Here is a 22,613-nt window from a genome sequence, read left to right on the forward strand (position 1 = left end):
CAAGCCGCAACATATCTCACGCAGTCAATGGCACAATCACAACGATAACAAAAAGGATAAATATAATACTGATGCATCTACTACATATAGCCTCTACATGGAAACGATATACACCACCAACCAAACGACCCCAACCTCACCACAGCCCGGAAATACAAAAAGGAGGCGTGAAGCCCAAAAAGTGCAAAAAGGTAGTAGTACTCATGTACCATAGGGATTTGAACCCTAGCTCACAGGAAATATGTTTGTGAGTGTCGTGAACCTGATATTGATTGACACGCTATGAAAGGAAAGTAATGACTGGTGATCGAATTAGCCAATTGCTCTGATCGAACCCTCTGAGACCAACTAGTCGACATAGCTTGGAATCGCAGGCTCTGACCCAAGAGTGCACCGGCGAAGTGTTCTTGGGTGAGTAAGCATCTATGCTAGCGGACTGTATACGTGAGCTTTAGGGGCTGGTGACGTAAGGAGGGAAGAGTGGGAGCTGGGCTTGCGGCGGAGAGGTCGGGGGAGCGTGGTGCCAGGGAACGTAGGCATATCTCCACTCATTACTGACTGTGTTACTGAGCAAGCCTTAGTGGCGTTCATGTCACTGGTATCAGCGGCGAGGCGGCCAGAATGCAATCGCAACACTGAGGTATGGCGATCCCAATCGGTTCTGGGAACAGAAACTGCTTGAATCGATCTTTCGAAGAGATACTTCAATACAGGAGGTTCCCTCTGAACGTGCTGAGGTAGCTTATCGGCATCGAGCTTGCGGAGAAGCTGCGCAAGAAATCTGTAGCTTGCATCCATGCCCTCGTCTTTCGCAGTCTACATCAGCGTTGTGATACCTTCTACGAGGTTGTCTACCGGCGTAAAAGTTTGTGCCTTGATGCTGGAACAGATGTACGAGCTGGAAGAGATATACTAGCTGCACACTGTTCAATAGCTGTGAGCACTTCTTGCTGTATCATCTGACCCTTCTCATCCAGCCCCAGCCCGACACAAGGGGCGCCTTTCTCGCACTCTCGGCCATCATTGCGCTTCCTTCCACGTATAACTGTGCTTCGTTCTGCTCTGTCTTCTCTCCTAGCTTGCCGCGCGTTCTGCCAGCTCTTGTCATCTAGCTGATTGCCCTTGTGAAGCATGTGAACGCCAAGCATAGATCTCAGTGGCCCAGAAAGCCTAAGGCAGCGCCCTGCGACAGTTGCGACCACCTTCCCACATCATCTCCCGAGTGGCATGAAATCGAAGGCTTGTCTCGCTCGATGTTCTGCTCTTACGCTGCTGGCGCTGTTCCTTGGGTTTGCGCAGGCGAAACTGCTGGTGCATATGCGTAGGTGCTGGTCTTCTGAGTCTGCAGACTTCTGTCTCTCCATCTTCTAACGTTCGTCGTCACTACGGCCACTTTCATATTCTTCATCTTTTCTCTCGCCTGTTGCCTGCTTCCGGCAGTAAGAATCGGTCTCGTTTCGTTGAATGCGTTGCTCGGTACGGAAATCAGAAAGGGTTCTTCGCGGAGCTGGTGCAGTATCTGCTCGTGGTCCAGTTCGACTGTTGCATCCAGCCAATACCTGGAGTATGCTTCTGGTCAGTAACTGGTCAATCTCCAGTGAAGAAGCTGAAAGAGCAGATGAATGCCAAGACATTTCTCAGACAAGCGCTGTAATCGTTGGGGTAGCCCTTCAAAGTCGTCGCTGGTATGATCTCCCAGGATATGGTTCGATAGGCCCTTCTGATTCGATATGATGTGCTTCGTGCAGCTCAACGGCACGGGGCTCAACTACTCGCAACGGGCAATACCGGCTCCTCAGGATGCACATCGAAGCGCTGTTTCATCATTGCAGTGGCAGGGCTGGATGGTAGATACGTACCTTTCGATCGCTTGTAGAGGTTGTGACCGTTTCGTGGAGCGGCTGCGTTGCCGCTGGCGTGAAGGCTGTGAAGGTATGGTGGCGGGCGCTCCTGAGAATGTGTCTGGTCAGCATCGCTCCACTCCAAAATCCATGAAACGTTGCGAACTTCGATGATCTCAGAGTGAAGGTCCATTAATCGTTGCAGCAGCCCTTCGAGGTTTTGACTGTTGTGATCTCGTTCGTGAGCTGGTAAAATAGTTCTGCTGGTACTGCGTGATGTCGCACACGAGCTTCCAGACTTGTGACAACAAAAACCTCGCAACGGGCAATACTGTTCTCTCAGTTGTGCGACAGGGCATGGTCTCATCTTGGAATTGTGGCAGTTGGTTCTTTTCCGGCACTCACCTTTTTCCCGTCGAGTTGCGAGCAAGCAGTCCCGTACGGTGTAGCGGCCATTCGTTATTGTCTTTTGGTCTCCAGCCATCGAGATGGGGCGACTCCTAAGTTATGTACTGGTCAGCATGATCCTTCATTATAGCTGTATACGGGATCATGTGCAAATAATCTCTCAGACAATCGCTTTATCATTAGCAGCAGCCCTTCAAGGTGGTGATCTGGGGAGATCTACGACCGAGCGACGGGCAATACTGGAGCTCTTTATACGCTGCGGCGCGAGTATTGTGTTCATCATCGACGTAAGGGGGTTGATCGGTGGTGGACGTACCTTCGGTAACGCCGAGTCTGTGGTGGCGCTTTACGGACCGGAGCGTGTCGCGTTGTGCAAGGCATATTGTTGTCGCCGCCGTCGAGCTACGGCCACGCTGAAAGATGAAGGGGCTTGCTGGCGGAGGTGTCGTTCTTAGGGGCTCGAAGGCGCGCGGTGCGAGCATCTGGAATATTCTTTAGTCAGCGAAGAATCTGTCTGAGCTATGGATGGATCAAATGCAAGTCCAAGATCCCCTTCAGTTCAATCGATCACCTTCATCAGTGGAGTGGCAGCCCTGCCTCCGTCGCTGAACAGGTTGACGAATGCCCCTCCGTCCCAACACTGCAGAGAGGCGCGTTTCATGCAGGTAGTGGGCGCCTGCGTAGCTCATCGTGGAACGTGAAGAAAAATGACAGAGTCATAACTTACTCTATTTTCTGCGTCTCTCTCGATTTTCCGACGCGTCCTAAATCCCCTCCTCTTTGTGCAAAATCGTCCGTGAAGGTGGCAAACAGGTGATGGCCGGAATGCTCCTGCTGGAGGCGTTGGGCTATCGGGTGTTTTGAAAGTAAGGACGATGCCAGTAAATCGATGTCAGTGGCATGGTGTTCTCGGTGGATGGGTTGAAAGATGGCGGATACTTAACGACGCCGCCGCCACCGTTCTCATTGGCCGTCAGCGCTGTCTGCTTGCGCTCGGTCGTTTCAAGTAGGCAGGTTGGTCCGTCGCGATGCTTTGGTTTGAACGTGTCTGCATTCTTGGTGTGCGTATCGGTCCTGTCCACCTGTGTGAGTTGTCAACGGGCCCTAGACCGGCCATCGCGGTCATGGGTGGTTTTGCTTTCTTTGGATGGCGGGTGGTGCTTGCTGGGTCCCATGAATGGTCGGGCTGCGGAAGCTTCATCAGCTTCGCGAACTTGAACGGCGTTTTCTGTGCAACTGACGTACCAATTTCTGTATCGAACAGCAACTCGGCTGCAGCTGAGAGAAAGTGACCCTGTGAGATGTCGAGATTGTTGACCGTAACGAAAATTTCTTGTGGTTGGTGTTTGTGAAGTCAAAGGACTTTGAGCTTACAGCTTCGTTGCTTCCTCCTGGCAGCCCGACCCACACCGATCATCGACCACATGCAATTTTGTGCCACGGTAAGCGGTTTGAGAATCATGGCACATGTAGCACATAGGGAGATGGTGCAGGATCAAGAAGCACTTTCGAGGCACAACAATAGTCGGAGCAGCGCGAGCTACCTGTGAGTGAGATGGCAGGAACGATGACTTGAGAGGCGATACGAGACGATGGAGGAACGTGATCGAGAGAAGCATTGGAGGAAGACTCAAGGAGGAGACTCTTCTCCATGGACAGGCCAAAGGCACCATACATGATGAAAAGTGGGATGTATGACAAGAGCCATGCGCAGTATGGTATGGACCAGAGCGCGATTTGGAGAAGATACTCTTGTCGTTATTCGAAACACGGGCCAAATTCACTCTTTGTACCCGATCCTCTGAAGGAGGACCGATACCGTTCAGCAGAGCTATGGGGTACACAAACCTGGAAGCAAAGCTGAGACGACATTGTGCCGCCATCACTGGGCACCCGGTTGTCCAGTGATAGCGCAGGCGCAGCAGCAGCAGCCTATGATGAGGAAAGGAAAGCAGGTTGACAACGGAAACATGAAATTACTTATGCTTCGGTGACTGGTCTGTGCATGCGACTTAACAGGCATCAGCAGTTACAAAAGCTCCGAGACTGGTGACACAATGGGCTTGTTTACATAGGCTATTGCAAGCAAGTAACAGTGAGCTCACATCAAACAACGGGCGCGCCGTTGGGGAAGCTACTCAGACTTGTGACCAGAGCTTGAGGCCGACAAGGGTTGCTAGGGTGACGTAGAAGTGAGTCGAAAGATCGAGGAGCCAATGAGGTTGCGCGTGAGATCGTTCAGAGGGCTAGCATGGTGATGGATATGAGTCTCCAGGCCGCAAGATTTTTCTGAGGTCAGAGTTGGACGGAATCTGTTGGAAGCAACTCGATGAAGCCGAAGCTCGACGATAAAGAACTATGACGGTGAAGATGGGGTAGTTGGAAGGAAGTAGTTCTTCTCCAAGGACTCGCCAAAGGCGCGTACATGATGAAAAATGGGCTGTACGAGGACGGGAGGTCTCAAAGGGGATGGGGACAACCCAGTGAGAACACTCGCTGCCTCGCGTGTGTCTCCCGCAGGCGAAAAGAGCACACAGCTCAATAGCCACGAGCATTTAGTCCAGCACTTACTACAGAAAAGCAAGGCTGGGGTTAGATGTCGTGTTCGGGCAGGAAGAAGAAAGGGAAGCAAGTTCAGAGGAAGGGAGGAAAAATACTTATGCATCGAGCAGTGTGCCCGTGCTCTCCCAGAGACAAGCATAGTGCCTTGCAGAATGCTAAGACGCGTGACAGAGTGTGCATCCGATGCTGCTGCTTTACATGTGTAGGACTGTGCCATCTTCATGTGCAATTGAGCCCCTCAGTGAGGTCCATGATTGTCTTTGTAGTGCCTTGATTGCTACCAGCTCAGCAGAAGCCACATGTTAGTCTACAGTGTGGGATGGCAGTCCAGCAGGCTTGTTGTTGTTGTTGTATGATCTTGTCAATAACGCGCGACTTTATGTTCGCCTAATTTAGCGTCGTCCGGCCTGGCTTTTATGTCTTGAGCCAAGTCTTCCACAGATTGTTCGAGCACACCAGATGCAGTGCGACAGAGCGAAATAATCCTTCTTCTGTGCAGTCGATAGTGCTACCATGGGCCTCAGTACTATGGCACATCCATCAGTCGAGCCTTCATAATGTCAGTCTCAAGCCTGCACCGTTGATCCGGGCCGCACTAACAACTGAAGGCCATCACATACACCACGAATAACCTCCTCACCAGTCGCCACATCCTGTGAGTCAAGGAGCATCATACCATCCCCCGAATGTTATCCATGCCTTCGAAGCACCGTCAGCACCGCACGAAGCGCATGCTTTGCTCGCCAGTATGGAAGGGTAGATATGCCGATCGATCAGACCAACTCCATAAATTTTCGTCGGTGAGGTGACACCTGTCAAGGAGTCTGATGTGAGGGAACTCTTGATACCGGAACAACCTCCAAGCAACGCAATGGCTGATTGCACTCGTTGCCGGCTCGAGAAGGGCATCTAATCGGCTTTCGCCTGTTCATAGCAATGTACAAAATCGCGTCTCGCGGTCCAGGCTTCCTGCTTTGCGACATCAGTTTGCCACCAATCAATCTTCCAGGTTCTCTACACTTAAGGCGCTCCAACTAGTCTTCGTCGAACTATCCGTACCTCACTCTTTGTCCGCTACAGCAAGCAATCATACTCCGACCCTTCCCTCATCCTTTGCCTTTCCGTGAATCGTCCTGCCTGGCCACCGTTCTTACTGTCAGTTCAGTCTCAGTCCTACTTACAGACGCTCTCGCGACCCAGCGGCCCTCTCATTCCCCAAAGCACATATTCGGTCGATCCATCGAACACCCATGTGCACTCCCTAAGATCCCAGCGCAAGCCGCTCGTCTTCTCTTTCCTCCCATTCTTCCGCACATTCCATATTGCCTCCTCAGAGTCCCACCACACCAAACACCCTCTACTTGATCCACCCACCACCCATACTCGTCCCCGCAACCTTCGTCCAAAACCCCGACTTCTTCTTCTTCCCATCCTCGCCCTTGCCATAAATCACCTCATCCATCTCCGCCTTCAGATCAGGATTGATACCCTTCTTCCTTAACCTCTCCCTCTCAGCCTGTTCCTCTTCCGAATAAGAACTTTCAGGTGGCGAGTACGGTGGCGGATCATCTTTCGGCGTAACACCCCACTTGAGACCTGCTGCTGCCCGTGTTTCAGGCGTCGAAGCGTTCGGGTTGTACGTTACAGTTGATGGATGGGGCTGGGCAGCAGGGGCAGGTTGGATGGGCGCGTTGTATCCGCGGAGGTCTTTGTACTTGGGTCCGGGAGAGGTCATGCTTGCTATGTCGGGACCGTTGAGTTTAGGTCTTTTGCTGTTGCTGGAGCTGGAGAAGCCGAACATGTTAGGTTTGTAGCGTTGAGGTGGCTGGCAGATTTTGATGTTATGGTTGTTGTTAGACAGATGCTATATCTGTGATGTTCGCTGTGGATGCTGCGCCTTGTAGATCGTTTGTCGATCAGTCTCGGACTGATGTAATGCATAGCCCGGCGCACCCAGATAGGCTTTCCGCCAAGATCAGTCCTTTCCGACGAGCCGAGCACGCAGGATGGACCGGAAGAGCAAACGAAGGAGAAGGTTGGGCTTGGAGGATCCCTGCACAGCGCATGTGACATTACTTTCACAGCCTATGATGCCAATACATTGTATGTCTGCACTCAACCTATCAATATATCCCATTCCTACGCCCCTCCATGACAGCATCATACTCCTGCATCCAACTCCATGCCGCCATTACACCAACATCTGAGCTCATCTCAAGCTTCCAAGCTTCCAAGCCTCCAAGCCTCCAAGCATCTCTTACTCTACTCAAGACAAATACCTCTCCCACCTCCCCTCTCTCGGCGGAGTAACATCCAAACCCCCATCTTCCTGCCTCCCAATCCAAACTCTCCTATCCTGCTCCAATCCCTCCACATTCGCCAAATGCGCCTCAGCCTCATTCTCACTGCGATCCCTCCTTCTCCCCGCCCTCTGCGCAGACTGTGCTGACGTCGACATCGAAATCTGCTGACGTGCCGGCGTCATCCCACTCCCATAATCTTGCCCCACCTCATGATTTGACGGCGTCGCTGTCGGGTAAGTGTTTCGATGCAGATTCCGCTCCATCGCTGCATGGGAAGGCGTCTCTGCGAGTGTAGTCATGGGAGTGTGATGGTGCATGGAGCCCATGTCGGAACGTGGACGAAAACGGCGGCCGGAGCGCGTGATGTCTGCGGGAGTTTGGGGTTGTGTTGAGGGGGATTTGTCGTCGTTGTAGATTATGACTCGAGGGCTGACGGCTGCGTCGAGGCTTTGGGGCATTCTGGCGATGGAGGAGCGGCTGGCGGTGCTGTGGCGTGGGCTAGCTGCTGGAGAGTGTATCGGTGGGGTGCTGGGTATGTGGGTGGAGTTTGAGCTGTAGACGGGGCTTGGTGAACGTGGTGATGACGGGAGTGGTGTTGAAGCTGGTGAGAGGGGGACTGTGTCTGGCGGGAGTGCTAAGGCGAAGGCCACTGGGTCCTCGAAGGCTGAGCTCAAGCTGCTTTGTGTTTGCGATCGATGGACGGGAGCCATTACAGGTTCGGCTGATGTCTGTCGAGGAGACACAGTCTGCATGGCAAGAGCCTCGTGTGCTCTTTGATACTTCTCGATCGCTTGTTGTACAGCACCACGGCTCTCTGCGTGGCCGGGGCAAGGCGCCCTACTTTGAGGCGGCGGTGATCTGATAATTGGTGGTCTGTTGCTGGAGCGCTCAGGAGAGTCGAGCCTGAAGGGAACACCGTTGAGTAAAGAAGGCCGCTGCGTACCAGGAGGTCGTTCAAGCGATCGACCAACGGATCGTTGGCTCTGACGTGCCGCAAGATGGTTCACCTGCTTCGCAAGCTCTTCGAGTGGAGAGTCTCGATTGAGATAGTTATCCTCGAAAGCTTGGCTTGACAACAAGTCGCTTGAGTCTCCTGCATACACGCTGAACAGTCGCGTCTCTTGCAGAACGACCGCTCTGTTCGATGAAAAGGAGCTGCTGCGTGGATACACAGCGGGTGCTGGTGGGCCTCGCAGGAGTAGGTTTGGGGTTGATCGACTGCTCGAAGAAGGAGCTGGCGATACAGCGCGAAGCCTGTCTTGATAAGGTGCTCGCATGTCGGCTCTTCGTGATGGCCCTGCCATGCCGGTTGCTATTTGGGCCATCCGAGATCGTTCGTACTCCACTTGATGCGCACGAGAGCTTCGTCGTTGTGGTGGTACCACTCGTCTATGAGCAGCGCTGCTTCGACGACCGTGCATACCGACGACATGAGGAAGCGGAGGCATGGTAGGATAACGATCCAGATCAGGGACCGTTCGTTGTATCGCAGCATTCTGGTCTTGGGTCCGGCTCCTTCGACGTGACTGAACCAGACGCACCGGAGGGAGGGTTTCCGTTCTGCTGGAAGAAGCATTGTCTCGTTCCGACTGCTGTGATGACCTTTGCGAGTTGCGCTCGAAAGACGATTGTACCCGAAGATGCGTGGGTGGAGCTTGAGTGCTGCTGCTGTTCGCGCCATCGTGTCCAATGCCACCGTGGCTATCGTCTGGTAAGTCATTGGCTACCGTTCCAAATCTTGCTCTGGGTACGAAGACAGGTGCTTCGGCATCTAGTGATGGGTTGAGCACTGTGTCGGCGTCTAGCTGCTGTTCTGCAATGCCAGCCACCTCAGCTGTCGAGCGGACGAGCTCTGGCGCAAAGGTCGCTAGTCGATCACAGATGTCGTCAGCCACAGCCATGCGGAAGATCTGAGGATTGCGCAAATGTCTGGCCTCTGTTTCTGCTTGGTCAAGTGTGTCTTCCTCATGTATCGTGAAGTGCGCAGGTAACTTCTGAGGAGACCGACGTCGAGGTGAAGTAGGCTCGATTGAGTCCGCAATGGAGATGGTGTCACGTCCAACCGCGTGGTCGAGCCGGATGGAAGCTCTTTCCGACAAAGGCCTGGTAGGTGACAGTAAAGGATCTGGCGAATGCTCATCGCCGCTGTGGATGGCCTCATCATCTGCGATGGTGCAGATGGTGGCTTGTGATGAACATGATTCAGCTCTCTTGCGGCCCAGGTTGGCACTCGCTGGGACGTAGCCTAGCTTTGTCAATTGAGCAGCCCCAACGGAAAGCCGGGCATTAGCTGGCGGTGGTCGACTCGGTCGGACTGGTCGTCTTGCTGCCCATCGTCGTTCGAAGTCTGTGATGTCTGCCGCTGAGAGGTTCACGCGAGACGGTGGGCGGGTCAGCATGTTTGCAATGCACTGCAAACTGAGTGGTGGAAGAAGAACATCTTCGAAAGGAAGTGAAAGGAGCATTGCAGACATACATCAAAGGCTAGTTCTCAGCGACAACTATGAACAGGAAAGCAGTACTGGCAAAGAAACAGCAAGTAGCTTACTAGTACAAGCAGGAGAAGCCCAGGTCCAATCCAGAGCATGTGCGGCAGGCACGACGTAGCACCCGAGTAGGTGTTCAGGAAGGCGCCGCCGTGATAGCCGTAGAAGCTTGCGAGGGCGAAGTATTGAAAGGCGTTCAGCGAGCGTACTTTTGTGCCAATGCTGAAATCCGAACCATTTGGCTGGCTGGTGTAATCTTGCAGGCGAGGGTTGTCCGTCCCCCAACATCGAGTATGCACTTCCAAAGCCTCCTGTCGAGCTGTCAAAGCATCTTTGAGGTAATGTTTAGGTGAGCCATCTGTTTGGCACGTGGGGCAATGGACCGTGGCAGGATTTTCGATGGCCATGTCGTAGCCCTTCTCATGGAGTTCGGCCAGCTGAATGTAAGCAAGGGCCACTTTCTCATCATACAAGTGCAGTTGCTCAAGCCCGGGAAGGTAGTCGTTCACGATGATCCGTATCCTGCGCAACCGTGCTTGCTCGTCGCTCTCGCCGTGGTCATTCTGAGTCTGCTGAAGCGCCTCCCATGCCTGTCGTGTCGCACGCCTGTTTACAATTTCCGTGCCTTTAGCGGCTCGAGCGTCGGTACATGACCGACATCTGCACATGAATTCGTAGTGCTTTTGGAGATACTCTCGCCATCCCCGTGAGGCGTCCTCGTTCTGTAGACAGTACTTGGGAGCTTGTATGTAGTCGATCGTGATCTACTGTAGTCTCTGTATCGGAACCAAAGCATGCAGAGTGCCCATGCCTAAGGCAGAGTTCCAGTCCACAACAGCGTTGGACGGCACGAATGATTGATGCGAGAGAACCGTTCGTAGATGCGCAACACATTCCAGCTTTGGTGGTCGCGATATTCCTCATAATCGAAAGCGTTGCGAGCGGCTACTGAGATCAAAACATCGCGAGTATTCTCGCCATCGTCTGACGTGTGCCACAGGTTCGTTATCTTCTCCTTGACTTTCGCATCACGTATGTTCTCGTACTCTCGCAGCAGAGCTGCAACTTCGCTCTGGTCGTTGCTGATGTTGTAAAACGTGGTAGGGTTGAAAACATTGTGTACCGAAACATCAATGCTCATGAGAGGTGGTTCAGCATAGATTCATTCTCCACGTTCAATGTCGGTTGTTGCTGTCAAGCGGTGATTGTACCTGTGCTGCTTGTTGACCCTGCACTTCTCGTCTGAGTTCTCGTTATGTACAGGATCAGGAGCCATTGGAGGCGGTGGTCGTCGTAATGCGCTCCGCATGGCTGCTGCGCTCAGAAAGAAATAGGAGCGAGCAGAAGGTTTGCAGATTTTCATGGACATCCTTTGATATCATAGCTTCATAAATCGTCGCAATGGTCTCATGTTTGCTATGAAGTCTGTCTGAGACGACGGCGTGTCGTGAGGACAATCTCAAAGTACTGGTTGGTTCCATCAACAAAAGTGTCGTACTGCCTCATGGTCTGGCAAGTCTGGAGCTGGCACTTGTCTCTGACATGTGCAAATAGAGCAGGCGTTAGACTCGAAGAGCGCGACTGGTATCGCATGGCCTCATCGTGCTCATCAGCAGATGTGCTCGCAACGTGTTGCAGCAGTTGGCATGCCAAACAACCCATGTAGTCGCCGGTACTTCAGGCAGTGACTATACTCCATCACTCAGTGCTCGAGCTGCTCGACAGCTGCTGCGAAGTGGCTACGCTTCAGTCAAGTGGCGCAACTCCGTAGCCTTCAGGTGATGTCGCCGTACCGCCGTCGCCACGGGACGAGGGGCTTGGCCTTCGCATCGTCACGAGCATCTTGGCCGCAAGCCGTAAGACCATCTCATGGCAGTCGTGGCAGTCGTGGCACGGTGGCAGACTTCGAGCTCCGACATATAAGGGCTACAAGTAATAAGTCCATCCTATGGTGCATCTACGTGTGATTGAAGACTCCAGTGAAGATGTTGCTTTGACGCGATAGGCTCCTGAACCGACCGGTGAACAAAGAACGCGAGCTTCCACTAAGATTGTGAGCACTCTCAGGCTGTCAGGCTCACAAGCAGGCAGACCGGTGTGCGTGTACTTCTCGTGTAAGCTGTTCACGCCGGTGCTCGCGGCTTCCCCGCCACACAAGCGCTGACAGTTGTCCAGTGGTGAAGAAGAGGAGCAGGTGTCGTGTCACGAGACGTTGCCCTTATCGCGCGTGTGCTGCACGGACGGGTCCGCTTCCCCAGAGCTCGACCGCCTCATCAGCTGCCCTGCGCCCTGTCCTGCAGCCTGCTCGACCAGTGTGAACTTGCTCTTGCAACCTCACACCTCTCTCCACCACACCACCTCCTCCATCACCAACACACCATCCCCATCACCTCCGACCGGAACACACCCGACCGCATCCCTCCACCGCCGGCCGCGATCAGCCCCGCCGCGATAGCCGCCGACAGCAGCTGCCAGCACGTCATCGTCAGCGTCCACCGCCAGACCAACAGCCGACACAACCTCACACATCTGCACAGCTCACACACCATGGCGGCACCACACACTACGGGTGGCAGCCCATCGCCAGACACGCTCATCACCATCAAGATCTCCGTCAACGACCAGCTCAAGAAACTGAAGCTGCCGCTGCGTGACCTCGGCGCCCACACCCTGCCCAGGAAGGTATGTGAAGCTTACGCGACCCTCGTTGCCTGGCTGCCTGAGACTCACACAACCCTTATCGCGCAAGAGGCAACAAACACGTCTCGCGGTCCATCTTCGATTCATCACTGACTTTTTATACTACAGCTCCGCTCAGTTCTCGATATCAAGCCCGAACAGACCGTCCTCCTCGAGCGCTACTCCGACTCCGCCGGCGGCTACATCACCCTCGACGAAAGCAATCCACAGGTCTTCAAGACCCTCATCCGTGCTGCAAAGGCCAAGCTGAAGCTGCGTCTGAAGGCCACAGTCTCGCCCGTCAGCATCCCGGTCGTGGAAGAGGAGGAGACGCTCATGCCAAAGATGCCAGAGATGGTACGTGATCATATACCTGGTACACAGTGTGGTGGCTCACTCTTCTTCCAGAACCCCATTCGTGACTCTACAGCACTCGACCAGCGCTCCATTGGCAGTGGCATCTTCCAATTCAAGGAAGCCCGTGCTTCGCAGCAAACGCTGGTGAATGACGAGGCACCAGTACCACGCCCATTTACGGCCGACCGATCAAGCATCTTGAATGGCCTCGCTCTGCCATCACAGCAATCCCTGGCCTTCCGCCCGCGTGAGCCCTCAGCTCTCTCAGCCGTCCATCCACACGCCTGGTCCGTGTACTGCAATGAGTGTGACAAGGCCATGGCCAATGAGCATTTCCACTGCAGCATCTGCGATGGTGGTGATTACGACCTCTGTGAGGAGTGTGTCTCTGGCGGCAAGCTGTGCCCAGGCGAGGGTCACTGGCTCGTGAAGCGCTACATCCAGAACGGCAAAGTGATTAGCAGCACCACAGAGAGAGTTCAGCCTCGCAAGGTGAACATCGTTCCAGCCTTCATCAAGCAGGAGCCTGTCGAGAAGGACATCCCGGGTGCCTTCACAGAGGAGACCAAGACACTCGCCGAGGACACACGCACCCCAACTCGCACCTGCAATAGCTGCGTTATTGTACTGCCCGAGCGCGAGTTCGTCACATGCACCACTTGTGATGACTTCGACCTGTGCATCAAGTGCCACACCTCCGACAAGCACGGTCACCACCCAGCACACGGCTTCGAGCCATCCACAGCAGAGACTATCCTTCCACTCGCTGCTGAGACTAAGCTCGCTCCTGGTCGCAATGTGCGCCACAACGCTATTTGCGATGGCTGTGACAAGAAGATCTACGGCATTCGACACAAGTGCTTGAACTGCCCAGACTGGGACTACTGCAGCGACTGTGTTAAGGACGCTCGCCACAGTCACCCCCGCCACCGCTTTGCTGCTCTATACGAGCCAATCGCCGACCAAGGCCAGTCTGCTGTTCGCCACTTTGGCATCTACTGTGATGGCCCGCTGTGCAGCGGCAAGTCTGATCAGTCCTACATCGCTGGCGTGCGCTACAAGTGCACTATCTGCCACGACACTGACTTCTGCGCTGGCTGCGAGGCTCTTCCAGGCAACCACCACAACCGCACTCATCCTCTCATCAAGCTCAAGACTCCTGTTCGCAACGTGAACGTGTCGACCGAGAATGAGGATCTTCGCGGCAATGTCCGTGTTATGGGTGACCGTCGCGCTTCTCCAGTGTCGAGCACCGGCACTGAGACATCACCCATCCCACAAGCCAATGCTGCTACTCAGGTGCAGACTGTCGCCGACTTCCAGCCAACAGAGGTCAAGAAGGAGACGATGCCGATCTCCATCCCAGTCAAGACATTCGAGCAGAAGGGACTCGTTCCAGAGCCTGCCGCTGTACCTTCGACTTTGCTCAACGCACACTTTGTGCGTGACAGCATTCCAGACGGCATGGCTGTCGACCCCGAGGCTCGCTTCACCCAGATCTGGACACTCAAGAACCCAGGCCCATATGTGTGGCCTGCTGGCTGCAGTGTACGCTACGTCGGTGGCGACAACATGCTCAACGTCGACAATAGCCACCCAGCTTCAGTCACTGCCATCGCTGATGCTACAGAGAGCAATGTGGTTGGCCGCGACGTTCAGATTGGCGAAGAGGTCGCTTTCAAGGTCGTCCTCAAGGCTCCTGTCCGCGAAGGCAAGAGCATCAGCTATTGGCGCCTCAAGGCTGCCGATGGCACGCCATTCGGTCATCGTCTGTGGTGTGACATCGAGGTCAAGAAGGCGGAGCAGAAGACTCCAAGCCCATCTGCAAGCATCTTCCAGGAGCAGCAGATCGCTATGCAGCGCATGAGGATTCAGCAGATGCAGATGCTCCGTGTTCAGCAGCAAGCTGCCCGTGAGCAGACTCTTCGCTTCAACGCAATGGCTGCCCAGCAGGCCCAGAACATCCCAGCCGAGCAGCCACCAGCTTACGATAGCATGGGATTGTCCGCTCGTCTTGCCGCCATGCGCGAGCAACAGAAGCAGCGCCGTGAGCAGATGGTCGCCCAGCGTGATCAACTCCAAGCTCAGGGCAATACGTACTGTGGCCAGCGATCTGCCGAGTTTTCGAACGAGAAGGAGCGTCGCGAGGCACTCAAGCAGCGTGTTGCGCACATCAAGGCGAACATCATCAAGACCCGCGAGGAGCGTGAGAAGATGACTGAGGATTTCCAGCAGCTCAAGATGGCTGCTGCCGAGAAGAAGAGCATGGAGGAGAGCGAGAAGGTGCAGAACATCATCGAGCAGGTCGCCAAGCAGGCTGATGAGGAGGAGAAGACTGAGCAGCTCGAGGGCAGCCAGATGGTCTTCCCCAAGCTCGAGAAGGAGAGTCCTTCTAGCAGCACCTACGAGTCTGCTACCAGCAGCTCCAGCAAGGGCAAGGCCGCTTATGTCGAGAACGAGGAGGGCGAGGTCGAGCGCTCGGCTACCCCAGCTACAGCGCCTATCTCGATTCCAATCTCGTCGCCATCTGCTGACGACGACTTCGTTGACCTCGACGAGGAGCTTGAAGTTCTCAGCGCCAACGGCAACGACAGCGAGGACGACGGCTTCTTGACTGACGAGGAGTACGACATCCTCGATGCTTCGGACCAGGAAACCGTGGTCTTGAAGTAAAGAGATGCGCTCCGACTGAAAAGGGACGAATGACATTCATCTGGAAAAGATTGGAAAGTACTACAAAGAAACGACACGGCTGAGCACTTCCTCATCGTGAGGCGCTGATACGGTAACGATACGGACATGGAAGGCTTTGGAAGGGCGTACGGAGTAATGGCTGGACTGTGACTTTACTGTCTCCCATAGCTCTTTAGGCTCTCATAGGCTGTAATGATTTCACTACGAATGTGTTTCCCATCTCATGCACTGACCACATCACGCTACGTCATCACTTCGCGTCCTCCCACACGTGAACTCACTTGCCACTCTATGAACATTACAATCTTCGAGTATACCTAAATATGAATGACTACGAACTCTCCCGCCAGGCCAAGATCAAGAAGAACCAGGCCCTTCTCGCTGAACTCGATATCAAGCCCGTCATCAGTCGGGAAGTCCGTAACAAAGATGGCAAACCACCAACCAAAAAGAGAAAAGTCTCACCAATGCCACCGTCTCGGACGTCAGCACGCATAGCCGCAGCACCCATCGCCAAAAGCTACAACGAGGACGAAATTGCCAAACCCATCGCTCTGCCCCGAAGCGTCAGGTCAAAGGCGAAAGGAAAGGGCAAGCGAGCGAAGGATGAAGTCGACGAGTCTGATGAAACTGAACCCCTCGTGCCAGCGAAGAACGTCGAGGAGATTCAAGCTGGATGGTCGAACTGGAAATCGACAGCTCCGCCGCCGTCTCGAGATGAAGATGGCACGTTACGCTTCGAAGATTACGAAGACTTCACACCGAACAAGAGTCCCGAGGAGATGTTACGGGAGGGGTGTTTTGGCGGGTCTTACTATCGTCCTTTACGATCTAGGAAACTTGGAATTGTCGTTGAAGGAGACTGGGAAGAATTGCCAAAAGAGTGGATCGACGGTCTGAATGTCGAGCGGTTCTTAACAAGTCCGGATTACGACCCGGACGTAAACAAATACAAAGTCCCCTGCGGCCAAAGCATCGAGGAATGGGAAGCCGCCGGGTGGATCAGCCACGAGCACGATGTGAGGGGGTGGTTTCAGTGGTATGCACGGTTCTACCTGGGGAGGCGGTGCGAGGATGATGCCAGGCAGGTTGGGAGGTGGAGGAAGTGTGTGGGGGACAAGGGGCGGTGGAGGAGGATGTTGTTGAAGAGGTATAAGGCGATGGGGGTGCGGAGTGTGTTTGATGATGGGGAGGAGGAGGAGGTGGGGGAGGTTAGTCCGGTTGTGCATCAGACTTGTCATCATTGGGGGTGGGAGGTGAGGCAGGATGTTCTTGATGCGTATTGGGCTGAGTGAGGGTGGGAGGGGAGGAAGTGGGGCTGTAAATTTGTATTGGCTGTTGCCTCTATGGATATTTTTGTATACTATGCGATTATGCCATTGGCATCATTCTCCTTCTGCTCCTCACGAACCTTGGAGGCTGCGCTCACCCGGCCAGCGTGGACATCTTCAAGAACACTCTTGAGCTCCTTCAAGAAGCGCGTCACTTCTGCCTCTGTTCCGACCGTAGCTCGCAGACAACCCAGACAGCCAGGCTCCTTACCCCTAAATCGCACCACCACCCCTCGCTTCTCTGCCAACCTCTCGTAGACCTGCAGTGCGACCTCATTGCTCGGCTTTCCTTGCGTGTCAACCATCTCCAGCAGCAAGAAGTTGCTAGCCGTGCCACCGAGAAACTTGCCCACGCCGGTGATCTTCGGCATTTCCTGTAGCAGTCGTTCGCGTTGCTGGATGATTTGCTCGCGGTTCTTGTGCATTACTTGCAGGTTCTGTTGCTGCAAGGCTTGGATTGCAAGCTGGGAGGTGGGATTCGAGATGTTGTAGGGGGCTTTCAAGCTGTTCAGCAACCTTGCCACCTCGGGACTTGTGAAAGCTGCACCAAGACGGATGCCAGCAAGGCCGAAGGCTTTCGAGAGTGTTTGCATCACGACCAGATTTGGCCATTCCGCTACCCATTCTGCTAGTGACGAGCCTTCGGGAGCGAAATCGATGTAGGCTTCGTCCAGCACTACGAGGCCGTTCCAGGTTGGGTGCTCTAGGACTGCTTGGACGTCTTCTTTCCTGACCAGACTACCAGTGGGATTGCCCGGACTGCAAAGATAGACCATCTTGATCGATGGGTCTGCTGCGAGGGCTTCATTGATCTTGTCGGGCTGTGCTCGGAAGCCATTGTCGACATCCAGCGGAACCTTGACGATGCCGACGTCGTTTACGTGGGCTGAGACCGAGTACATCCCATATGTTGGGGGGCATGTCAGGATCTTGTCTTTGCCAGGAGCGCAGAAAGCTCGCAGAAGAGCGTCAATGGCTTCGTCGCTGCCGACGCCAACGAACAGGTTTTCGGGAGTCATATCCTTCTTGGTGTGAGCGTGGGTATTTCGTAGGTTGCATAGCATCTTCTTCAGTTCGTGCTGGTGGCTGCGTAGACGATCAGTTTTGGTGGTTCATGACTCATTGCTGGCTTTGCACGTACGGATCAGGATAACGATTGAGACCCAGAAGATCGATCTCGATGTTTGATGCATGGCCATTGGCAAGTTTGCCATCTTCGCTCAATGCAAGTCCTGGACCGTATGCATTCTCGTTGGCGTCAAGCAGAATGTTGGTGCCATCGTCCTTGTAGTCGCTATATCGCGATCAGTTATTTCGTTCGAGTCCATCAAGTGGAATGCATTGCATACTCTCTTGCACATCGGTATGGCTCAAGAGCGAGGATGTTGGGTCGTGCACATTTGTTGATGTCGAAAGGCATTGTGGAGTTCTCGGTCGAGATTGCCGATCAGGTCTCGATATCGTGGAAGGAACGATCGTGCAAGAGTATTATTTAAGACTCCAATGGCAATGCTCGTGCAAGCGGGCGGAATCGTTATAAAACTATCGATATGGATGACTGCTGATGTTGTGTTCGACTCATCGTTCTGCTATCATTGATGGAGCTAGGGCACGGCCTCAGTAATTTGCAGGGGGGCGCCCCGGGCCGATGTCGTCCGATCTTGATTTTAGGGTTTGCATGTGATTGCGATTTTGAGACACCTGGCAGGCATTTCGTCAGGCGCATGGGTAGCCTGACAGTGTACTGTGTGTGAGTGAACGTAGGGAAGTCGCGCTTGACATGCAGTCCATCATTGCGACGTGCAGTCTACTCATGTTATGAGATGAACGATAAACACGATCTGCCACGAAAGAAAGGAGATGACTAGTAGAACTATGTCATCGACGCGATCGTCAACAGTATCTCTTGTTTCTAGCAGCCACAGCCACACCTAACGACCTTTGGGAAGTATACATGCTGTTCAACACAACATCAACCAACCCTGCTGGCCATACAATATCCCGAGCCACACCATCACCATCGACTAGCCCCATCGCGGCGACCATCTCCACTGTTCAGAGCTTCCGTCAGCTCCGACCGCCGCGCTCCGGCGCACAAGACACGCGACGAAATATGTCACAATACCAGCAAGTTCCGAACACTCCTCGCGTCATTTCACCCTCACCTACGCCATCCGAGCAGAGCGGGAAAGATGGCTATTTCGCACCTACCACTCGATCAAAGGCACAACGGAAGAGCTCGGTAGATCCGATACAGGAGCATGTAGGCGATCACGAAGAAGATCCAGATCTGGCACGAGCAAGAAGCAGGAGTCGAAGTCCACATCTCGGACGACGGACAACACGAGATCTGAGGATGACGATGAATGGAGACGTCTCGTCGAGTGCGAAGACAAATACCACAAAGACCGATAACGCCGCGAAGCCAATGAGGAGGAAGACGGACGAGCTGAAAGTCACGAACGGTGCACCGAAGGGCGGCGACGCGAACGGCTTCTTGTCGCCTGCAGATGCATATCCCAAAGGCTTCGGCTCAGCGTATTGGCGCAATCTCAGCCGCAGTCCTAGTCCGCTAGGCTTGATTCCTATACACCGAGAATGGCGCGCATTCGTACACAAGCACGAAGTACCGCGAAAAGTACTGCATGTCAGCATCGGCTTTGTGACTTTATGGCTGTACTCTGCAGGAGCGCAGAAAGATCAGATACATCCTATGCTACTGGGAATCCTGATACCCATCTTATCAGCCGACCTGATACGGTTCCGCTGGCCAGAGTTCAACCGGTTCTACATACGAGTACTTGGGCCCTTCATGCGAGAGAGCGAAGCGCACGATCAGTTCAACGGGGTTATCAGCTACGTGGCCGGACTGTGGGCAGCTATGTACTTTTGCAAGAAGGACGTGGCCGTGGTGAGCGTATTGCTTCTGTCGTGGTGCGACACAGCCGCAAGCACGTTTGGAAGACTATGGGGGAAATACACACCACGGATCAGGAGAGGAAAGAGCTTGGCTGGGTCGCTGGCGGCGTTCACATTCGGCGTTGGGAGTGCTGTGTTGTTCTGGGGCTTGGTCGCGCCGAACACACCAAAAGCGGTGAACACCGGAATCAACAGCTTTGCGTTTGATGGGACGCTGACGCTGCCTTTGTACCTACGAGACTCTTTTGGCTTGTCGGAGGAACAAGCAAGCATAAGCGGAAGTACTGCGCTGGGCGTGGTGTCTTTGGCATCTGGATTTGTGGCAAGCGCCAGTGAAGCGATTGATCTTTGGGGACTGGATGACAACTTGACGATACCTATCTTATGTGGAATTGGCCTGGGAGCTTTCTTATGGGCCTTTGGTGGCAGTTGATGTTAATGATTAGAGCTTCGTATTGCAGATACTGTTCAACTCTTCAACGATGACCTTTCATATCTCATGCTCCATAGGTAGAACAGTCTAATTACGTGCGCGCATCGATGGAAGAACGACAATCACAGTATCACTGAGTTGCTCCCGCGTTCACGTCAACATTCACTTTGGTAAGCAGGAACTTGTTGCGTCGCGACTTCTTTCATGTCGCATTTAAGGTTCCGGACCGTTCTCCGCTCCTGCCTCGCGTGTCAAGCGCGACAAGCTTGCATTTCCAGAAACACAAGCCATCAACACATCCACCTCCCTCCAAACCACCATCACACCCGCGACGAGACCACATCCCGAGTCGCGACAATGGCCGACAAGAAGGAGCCCCCGAAGTTCTCCTTTGGGAACACAGGTGGTGGAGGATCATTGTTTGGCGGGACAGGCACTACAGGAGGAGGATCTCTGTTTGGCGGAGCTCAGACCAACACAACACCATCCACCGCAGCTCCAGGACTGTCTTTCGGCGGAGCGAACACACCCACAAACACCGCACCTTCACTATTCGGCAGTAATGCGAACGCTGGATCGAGCACGCCTCAAGGCAACAAACCTGGTGGTCTTTTTGGTGGAGCAACGGGAGGAAGCTTTGGCGCATCTACAACACCAGCTGGAGAGCCTAAACAAACAGGCAACATCTTCGGCTCGGGCGGTCCGCCTGGTGCCAATGGTGGATTGTTCGCAAACAAGCCAGATCCAACTACTGCGGCTAAGCCTCTATTTGGCGGCGCATCCACAGGCGGCGGAGGACTTTTCGGAGCGAAGCAGGACGGAACTGCTGCACAACAGCCGAGTCCAATCGGCACCTCACAACCTGCTTCGAGCGGCGGTGGTGGTCTTTTCGGCAGTAACCCGACTGCCACTTCTGGAGCGAGCGCAGGTCCAAGCCTGTTCGGCGCATCTGCTGCGCCAGCTGCAACACCTGCAACGCCTGCAACGACACAAGGCGGGCTATTCGGCGGGCAGACGAACACACCCCAACCAAGCCTGTTTGGAGCAAAGACTGGCACGACACCAGCACCTGCTGCGTCTGGCGGGGAGAACAAGAACCCGACGAATTCGTTTGGAGCTCAGACCACGGCAACACCGACCAACGGCCTGAATCTTGGCGGTCTTGGTGGTGCGAAGACGACTGGCGGCCTCTTTGGATCAGCATCTGCTCAGCCTGCTGGACAGCAAACTGGCTCCTCCCAGCAACAACCTGCCAGTGCCCCCAGCCTCTTCGCCAACCTTGGGAACAACAACACAGCCAGCAGTTCAGGAGCACCAGCCGCTACTACCGCCACCTCAGGCCTCTTTGGCAACGCCTCCAGTACTGCGGCCAGTAGCTCGGCAGCGCCAGCTGCGACCACATCCACTTCAAGCATGTTCGCCAATCTGGGAAAGAAGCCCGAAACACCACAAGCACCGTCGGAGCAGCCAAAGACCAGCAATTTATTTGGTGCCGCACTTGGTGGCCAACCGCCAGCCACTGGATCAAGCACCACAGAAAACCCACCCAAGCCGTCACTGTTCTCTAGTACCAGCCTGGGCGGCGGCGCCGCAGGAAGCACAGGGCAGACGTCGCAGGCACCTACCGCTTCCACCAGTGCTGCACCCACGACTGGATTATTCGGCACCCCAACGAGCAAGCCACCGACTGCGACAACTACAGCCCCCGGCACGACTAATCTGTTTGGTGGTGCCCTTGGAGGAACTTCAGCCTCTGGGGCCACCTCTGGTGAAGCCAACAAGGGCACACAAGCCAGCTCCGGACTCGGTGGAGGTGGGACTGGCGTGGCAGCCACCGCGGGCGCAGCACCGTCGGGTGGCTCACGTCTCGCACACAAGTCACTGGACGAAATCTTGACAATGTGGTCTTCCTCACTCACAGCACACCAGAAGACATTTCAGAACTTGGCTAAACGCGTCGGCGCCTGGGATCGCCAGCTTGTGGAGAACAGCAGCAAGATCAGTACTCTGTATGGACGTTGCTTCCAGGCGGAACGAGACTGCAGTGAAGTCGAGCGCCAGCTTACCAATGTCGAGCACAATCAGTCGGACATTGAGCATCTGCTCGACAAGTACGAAGCGGATGTCGACCAGATGATGAGCCAGACTGGCGTCAGCGAAGATGGCATCAGTGGGGTGGATGCTGAGCGCGAGAGGACATACAAGACCGCCGAGAACTGCTCATTGCGACTCACGGAGCTCAATCATTCTCTTTCAGACATGGTCGAGGAGATCAACGTCACCAGCAACAAGCTGTCCTCCAACAAGAAGACCAGCGACGAAGGTGGTAACGACGATCCGCTCAGGCAGATTGTGAGCATTCTCAATCGCCATCTTGCGCAACTACAGACGATTGGAACCGGCGCACAAGCACTACAGGAGAAGGTGTCTTTGGCGCAGAGAGATGCACGGAACTTGAATGTCAATGGACTCAATGGGTCCAACTGGGTCAACGACTTTGGACGATCGTATCTTGGGCGTCAGTAGTCGCACCTTGACGGTATTAACGATGGCATTGCATTTGGGACTCAGCAGGCGTTATGAAGCAGATCGCCAGGAAA

At 54.3% G+C, this 22,613-nt stretch overlaps 9 protein-coding genes across 9 annotated transcripts; 4 read left to right on the plus strand and 5 right to left on the minus strand.

The window, feature by feature from the left end:
* Positions 1–1,264: 1,264 nt before the first annotated feature.
* On the minus strand, positions 1,265–2,297 carry CLAFUR5_04239 (uncharacterized protein; the record flags this gene model as incomplete). The annotated part of the gene is made up of 3 exons (XM_047903387.1): positions 1,265–1,572; positions 1,860–1,950; positions 2,247–2,297. The coding sequence occupies 3 exons, from the start codon at positions 2,295–2,297 to the stop codon at positions 1,265–1,267; spliced, it is 450 nt and encodes a 149-aa protein (XP_047760169.1).
* Positions 2,298–5,203: 2,906 nt separating this feature from the next.
* On the minus strand, positions 5,204–5,463 carry CLAFUR5_20032 (uncharacterized protein; the record flags this gene model as incomplete). The annotated part of the gene is made up of 2 exons (XM_059462888.1): positions 5,204–5,361; positions 5,412–5,463. The coding sequence occupies 2 exons, from the start codon at positions 5,461–5,463 to the stop codon at positions 5,204–5,206; spliced, it is 210 nt and encodes a 69-aa protein (XP_059318961.1).
* Positions 5,464–6,168: 705 nt separating this feature from the next.
* Positions 6,169–6,612, minus strand: CLAFUR5_04240 (uncharacterized protein; the record flags this gene model as incomplete). The annotated part of the gene is made up of 1 exon (XM_047903388.1): positions 6,169–6,612. One exon carries the CDS (start codon positions 6,610–6,612, stop codon positions 6,169–6,171), a length of 444 nt encoding a protein of 147 aa, XP_047761119.1.
* Positions 6,613–8,426: 1,814 nt separating this feature from the next.
* On the minus strand, positions 8,427–9,513 carry CLAFUR5_04241 (uncharacterized protein; the record flags this gene model as incomplete). The annotated part of the gene is made up of 2 exons (XM_047903389.1): positions 8,427–8,476; positions 8,538–9,513. 2 exons carry the CDS (start codon positions 9,511–9,513, stop codon positions 8,427–8,429), a joined length of 1,026 nt encoding a protein of 341 aa, XP_047760535.1.
* A 2,634-nt stretch (positions 9,514–12,147) lies between these two features.
* On the plus strand, positions 12,148–15,309 carry CLAFUR5_04242 (uncharacterized protein; the record flags this gene model as incomplete). The annotated part of the gene is made up of 3 exons (XM_047903390.1): positions 12,148–12,282; positions 12,409–12,636; positions 12,688–15,309. 3 exons carry the CDS (start codon positions 12,148–12,150, stop codon positions 15,307–15,309), a joined length of 2,985 nt encoding a protein of 994 aa, XP_047761121.1.
* Positions 15,310–15,653: 344 nt separating this feature from the next.
* On the plus strand, positions 15,654–16,625 carry CLAFUR5_04243 (uncharacterized protein; the record flags this gene model as incomplete). The annotated part of the gene is made up of 1 exon (XM_047903391.1): positions 15,654–16,625. The coding sequence occupies one exon, from the start codon at positions 15,654–15,656 to the stop codon at positions 16,623–16,625; it is 972 nt and encodes a 323-aa protein (XP_047761122.1).
* Positions 16,626–16,693: 68 nt separating this feature from the next.
* CLAFUR5_04244 (Histidinol-phosphate aminotransferase) lies at positions 16,694–18,081 on the minus strand (the record flags this gene model as incomplete). Its single annotated transcript, XM_047903392.1, has 3 exons — positions 16,694–17,747; positions 17,803–17,955; positions 18,011–18,081. The coding sequence occupies 3 exons, from the start codon at positions 18,079–18,081 to the stop codon at positions 16,694–16,696; spliced, it is 1,278 nt and encodes a 425-aa protein (XP_047761144.1).
* A 693-nt stretch (positions 18,082–18,774) lies between these two features.
* CLAFUR5_04245 (CTP-dependent diacylglycerol kinase 1) lies at positions 18,775–20,013 on the plus strand (the record flags this gene model as incomplete). The annotated part of the gene is made up of 1 exon (XM_047903393.1): positions 18,775–20,013. The coding sequence occupies one exon, from the start codon at positions 18,775–18,777 to the stop codon at positions 20,011–20,013; it is 1,239 nt and encodes a 412-aa protein (XP_047761123.1).
* Positions 20,014–20,370: 357 nt separating this feature from the next.
* On the plus strand, positions 20,371–22,539 carry CLAFUR5_04246 (Nucleoporin NSP1; the record flags this gene model as incomplete). The annotated part of the gene is made up of 1 exon (XM_047903394.1): positions 20,371–22,539. One exon carries the CDS (start codon positions 20,371–20,373, stop codon positions 22,537–22,539), a length of 2,169 nt encoding a protein of 722 aa, XP_047761145.1.
* Between the last annotated feature and the right edge of the window lie 74 nt (positions 22,540–22,613).

This window comes from Fulvia fulva, chromosome 4, assembly GCF_020509005.1.
Source record: "Fulvia fulva chromosome 4, complete sequence".
Classification (NCBI taxonomy): domain Eukaryota; kingdom Fungi; phylum Ascomycota; class Dothideomycetes; order Mycosphaerellales; family Mycosphaerellaceae; genus Fulvia; species Fulvia fulva.